General features: G+C 40.6%; 1 protein-coding gene across 3 annotated transcripts in view; it reads left to right on the top strand.

Moving 5' to 3' along the window:
* The window catches only part of LOC118338994 (neuropilin-2-like), an 87,860-nt gene that overhangs the window by 70,445 nt on the left and 11,823 nt on the right, over nucleotides 1-5,592 (top strand). For 2 of the 3 annotated variants that reach the window (XM_035676494.1, XM_035676495.1), the window contains exons 14-16: nucleotides 655-923; nucleotides 1,011-1,107; nucleotides 3,922-3,954. In XM_035676494.1, the coding sequence (XP_035532387.1) occupies nucleotides 655-923; nucleotides 1,011-1,107; nucleotides 3,922-3,954 (399 nt within the window). The remainder of the gene's footprint in view (nucleotides 1-654; nucleotides 924-1,010; nucleotides 1,108-3,921; nucleotides 3,955-5,592) is intronic. The other variant, XM_035676496.1, reaches the window with a different exon arrangement.

The following is a 5,592-nucleotide window of genomic DNA, read 5'->3' as shown; positions in this document are numbered from 1 at the left end:
ACTGATTGTGTGTGTGTGTGTATGTGTGTGTGTGTGTGTGTGTGTTGAGGAAGTATATGCACACACACAAAGATACACTACACATGCACAAGCATTGTGAGTGTATTGGTATGATGGCTGTGCTGACTAAGTAGCAAAAACAGGCAGAGCAACAGAACGAGGTGTCAGCATTCAGTGAGTAGGGCTGTTTAGCAGGGTCTTTGTGTGTGCACGTGTGTTAGTGTGTGCATATGTGTGTGTTCATTTGTATCTATAGCCATTAGCGGCCATGATGAAATGGCAGTCTCATTTGCGGTTAAGCCTCATACCACAGAATGATGGGGGTAATGTCTTAAACTCTAAGCAACCACATCCCACTGCACTACTGCATCATGCTGTATGTTGGGCCTGGAGTGACTGTCTGCACCAGCACTGTCACAAATCATAAAACTCATTAAAATGGAATCCATTAAATGACTAAAATGCAAATAGCGCAGAGAAAACCATATATGTGGCTTCATATTTACAACACTACGCTGAAAAGAGTGATGATGTATCAGTTTAAAGGGCACTCATTTATCATTTGTTGCAACTTATTAATATGAAATACATTACTGATCTTACAATAATGCAGCATCTGCCACTTCTCTTCTTCTGCGTCTTTCTTTCCTCCAGATTTCTCAGGGAACTACCTCCACCTGGATGCAGGCGCCCACACCCAGCGCAAGCGAGCCCGGCTGCTGAGCCCTGAGGTGGGGCCGGAGCAAGGCCCGCTCTGCCTCCTCTTCTACTACCAGCTCCAGGGCGAGGCACTGGGGAGCCTGAGGGTCCTGCTGAGGGACAGTGACCAGGAGGAGACATTGCTATGGGCTCTAAAAGGAGACCAGGGTTCTCACTGGAGGGAGGGCCGCACCATCCTGCCCCAAAGCCCAAAGGAGTATCAGGTAAGTGTTGTTTTTGAACTGACTGCTGGACTAACTATGTTTAATAAAGAAAGAGCCTATTGTAATATCTCTTCTTCTATCATCTAGGTGGTGTTTGAGGGTTTCTTTGATCACCCGACCAGAGGCCACATCAGGATAGATAACATCCACATGAGCAGCAGTATCGAGCTGGAGCAGTGTACACGTAAGTCCCATAACCTGTCTGTCCGTCTACAACTGTCTGCCCATTTATCAGTGGAGTTGAGGCTTCATTCAGTCATTCAGTGTCTATCTGTCTGTCTGATTCTCTCACTCCTTCCTGCCAGACCATTTATGCTATGTTTTCACCAGAGACCGGTTGAAAGAGAGAGAAGGGAAAAACTCATAATGTTTCTCGTTTACACACACACACACAGACACACACACATAAAAAAGGAGAAAATATATATATAAAAAAAGAAAGTAGGCCACAAACGGCCTTTGGGCATGGATTCTAATCTATCTTTCATATCTCCCTCTCTCTATCTCCTTCAGTCTTTTCCTATGCCACAGCATCCAACTGTTTTATGATCCTTCTCATTCTTCCTCTCAGTCTCTAGCCTTGTCCTCCATGCAGTCAGGGCTGTCACTGGGCCATAGAGGGCCAAAAAATTTGTGAGACAGACAGACAGACACAAGCTGGACTCCTATGAATAACTATTGGCTGCAATTATTCATGCTTTGTTATTACTGGTACAGAAGAATGCAGACTTACTTATAACACAAAGACTAGACACAGGATTATGTTTTTAAAATTTTCACATTTCCCTTGTTTGACAAACATCATTTCCACTCACCCACGCACACACACACACACACACACACACACACTCTCTCTGTCATTTAAAGTAATGGGAATATTGTTATCATTTAATGTAGCAAAGCACCACTATACTCAGCACAGCAGGACAGAAATAGTTAGCCTGATATGACCACACATATTGCCACACACACATACACATACACCGAAACATAATGCACCATGACATGTAAAAAACCACAACAGTTGTTTTAAATTAATAACCATGACATATGAAGACACACATTCCTCTAAACGGGCTTCCCAGTGTACCACTGCTTCTCTTTCAACCCTGTGAGACAAATTGTTAATTTGTCTTATCTCTGTCCTACTTCTTTTACATTTAAATTTGTATCCATCACAATAAAATCACGGTGAGGTCTCCAGTTGTTCTTTTAGTCACCTCACAGGCTGATGGTGTGTTTTAATTAGACTGAAAGTAAATTTGTTGTAGATTTTGTTAAAAGGGAATTGTAGAGATTTAACACATAAAGATAATTTTACTAATCACAAGGAGTTCTACTTAGCCTTAGTCTGTGGCTCTGAAGGAGCTTTATCAAGTTTCAAAATATTACACTAACGATTCCATCAGGGATCTGATCAGCTATCATTGTGGGAATTGTAGGATTGTTTTTTTTTTAGCTGACTCAGTCTAGGAACTTAACGAATCTTGGCCTCTCCTGCTTCAATTTTGCCCATTTTTATATTGATTTGTTTCTCACAGGTCCCCTAACTTTACAGAAGTGAAATAGCAAACTGCTGGGGTACCCGATTGATAAGCCTTAAATTAAATAGTGTTATTGCCCTCAGTATTTTTGGGAGGACTCTCTGTCATTGGATATAGGTGATTAGTGTTTTGTAGATTATTACCAATATTTCATGTTTGGCACACCACCATTTTCGGTTGATCGTTTTTTCTCATTATTCCCTCATCTTATGTTATAATTACTTTCATCCATTTTCTCTCCACTCACTGCTGCAACTTTCTTTACTTGTGCTGCATTTCTCTCTTTGTTTTCCCTCTGTTTTTTTTCTTCTGGTCTCCATCTTCTTTCTCCCTCTCACTTTTCTAATAGATGTCATGTCCTCCGGCAAATAATAAACAGCAGTAAATTTCAGTCCCTGTTCCCATGACCCTTTAACTTACCTCCACCCTTCCTTCCCATTCCTCTATTTCCCTTCTCTTCACACTTCCCTCACTCTTTTCACACCCATCTTCCATCCACCCACTTTTTCTCTACCCAACATGTCTGCTACCATGAACAGGTTGGGCCTCACCTTAGAAAAAGAGAGTTTGAGAGCAATCACAGTAAAGAGTCATAGAATGACAAGGCAAAAATAATAAAGTGAGAGCAATTTAGAAATGACAGACACACAAGAGAGGCATTCAGGGAGGACACACTTCCTGTCTTCTGACCCCTGTCAGCCTACACTTTTGTCTCCCTCTCTTTATTTTCTTTCCATTTTGTAAAAATGACTGTCATCCAGGAAGATTTATGGGCCTTTAGACTCCACCATCTGTACTGCACCATCTTGGGACTCAACAAATCTTTATTGATTTTCTCAAAAAGGAGTAACAAGTGCCTTCGCAAAAAGTGCAGCGTCTTGCAATTTTGCAATTCAGCTGTATTAAAATGCATTTCTGTTAACAATCATCAGCAGTACAGTTGTGCTGTGTCAATTTAATCATGGAGATATATGCCACAGTACACGGAGACTATGCAAACCCAAAAGATGATATATTTGGTTGTGCATTTCATAGGGACACTTTAGAAAGGAATACATATATTTATTCAAAATCATGTATTAATCATCTTATTTTATCTTTGTGGTTTAGCTCATTTCTTATGGAGTGATACTGACACCAATACCTGTAGAGAATAGTGATTGCTTACTATCCTCTTATATAGGCTGCTCTATAATGATATAAGCACCAATTTTACATTGAAACTCTTTAGATGAGATTGACCAAATAGCATTATATTACTTCAATATATATAATATTAAGTATAAACAAACAGACTATAGAAAACTTAAACAACAACTGATGCTGAAATCCAAAGTCCGGGGGCAGCGTCGCTAAATTACATCAATGCTCTTATGAGATAGGCCCTTCATCGCGTCATCTTATCAGCTACTAATCATCATCAATAACATTTCTCTCTTCTCTCTCTCTTGCAGAGCCTTTCCCTGCCTTAACTCCTGGCATAACCAGTAAGTTCTACTTCCTGTTAATTTTCTACTCTCTGTGCAACATGTCTGTGCTTTCTGCTTGTTGCTAAGCTCAGCTCGCAGCACTGCACTGGCCCTCGAGTGACCTTGTTAGTTTATAACATATGTTACATACAGCTAAATGGACATAAACCACACTTATTCTGACAGAAAACTGACCCTTGAGCTATTACATAATTCCCAAAACAAACTCTTAAATGCATAGAACTTTGTACAATATATTCACATAACTATTTACGAATTTCCGAAGACTTACTCAGGGTGTATATCTTAAAGTAGAAACTTATGGAGACAACCTTGCAACCTGATGGAATGGATCCACTGCATTGTTCCAGCATGAGTCCCCGCATGCTGGGCTGATACTCTTGATTATGTAGTTTGGTATTTTCCTCAGTGAGAAAATTACATTTCCCACTACATAGAAAAGTAGTAGCCTAACACAGGATTATTTGCTACAACATCCACATTGGCAGACTACAATAGCAACATGTGCAATTGTAACACTGGGGGTGTATCTGCACATTCTACAGACTGGCTAATGGTGTGCACCATGTTGTGTCTGATCTGTCACTGGTATACATTTATGCAACACAGTCTCAGGAGTGCATGACTGTGCCTTGTGTGCACAGACCCACTGTGAATTAAGTGTTCATTTTTCATTGCTCACATGGTTAACAAGTTAAAAGATGACATAGGAACGAAGGTCATGGTTGACCTGCTCAGACACATTGAAACAGTCTCCATGGGGTCTTTTTCTCTCGTTATTGGTAGAACTAAAAGAACTAAGCAGAACTCGCTTCTCCTGTCTTTAACGTTTACTCAGTCCGACCCTCACTACTATCTGCTTGTAGAGAACAGCACACTCGCTCCTCATCCATGTAAGCTCTCTCTCTCTGTTTGCATTCAACACCATACAAGGAGACTCTCTTCTTCCATCTCTTTACTTTTTCTTGTTCCCCTCCACTGCCCTTTTCTATGTTTTGCTCCTCCCTCCTCTCTGCTTCTCTACTTTCCTTTTAACTATGCTTTTTCTTTCCTTATATCCTTGCCTTTGTTTTCAGTTTTTCCTCCTTTTTCTCCTCTCCCCTCCTCTCCTTTTCCTCCATTTCTCACTCTATTACTTTGCCCAGCAAACTGCTGATCCCACCTGAATGAAATGCAGAGCTGATCACCATCCAACTTCTCTTTTGTCTTTTTCTTTTTCGCTCCTTCCTCCTCAAATAGCCCAGTCTGAAAGCAGATAAAGAGGGCTTAGAAAGATTATGCTACTGGATCTCTTGCTTTCAAAGTCTGGGTCGGGACCTAAAATGCTGGCTACAGGACCGCTTTTGTTTAAACACCCACAAAATATATGTATGGGTATGTTTAAGAAGACTGGGCCTCAGTGACACTGAATTTCTTGACCACTCAAGTAGTATATTAAGACTTTTATGACTTGTAGATGTTTTTTTTTTTTACATTTGATGATAAGTGCCCACATTGATCACCCCAGTTGGTTTCAGGTTAAAACTGGAACCTTTAATTACTGAGTGCAAAGACTCATGTGTGTGAAGAACAATTTCAGAACATCACAAATGATGTGTGCTTTAAAATCTAGTCAGTTCAGTGTGTGTGTGTGTG

Source organism: Morone saxatilis, unplaced genomic scaffold (genome assembly GCF_004916995.1).
Source record: "Morone saxatilis isolate NCDOM2014 unplaced genomic scaffold, NCSU_SB_2.0 Contig5, whole genome shotgun sequence".
Classification (NCBI taxonomy): domain Eukaryota; kingdom Metazoa; phylum Chordata; class Actinopteri; family Moronidae; genus Morone; species Morone saxatilis.
The sequence above is the reverse complement of the archived record's forward strand: the minus strand, read 5'-3'. Positions and strand labels throughout refer to the sequence as shown.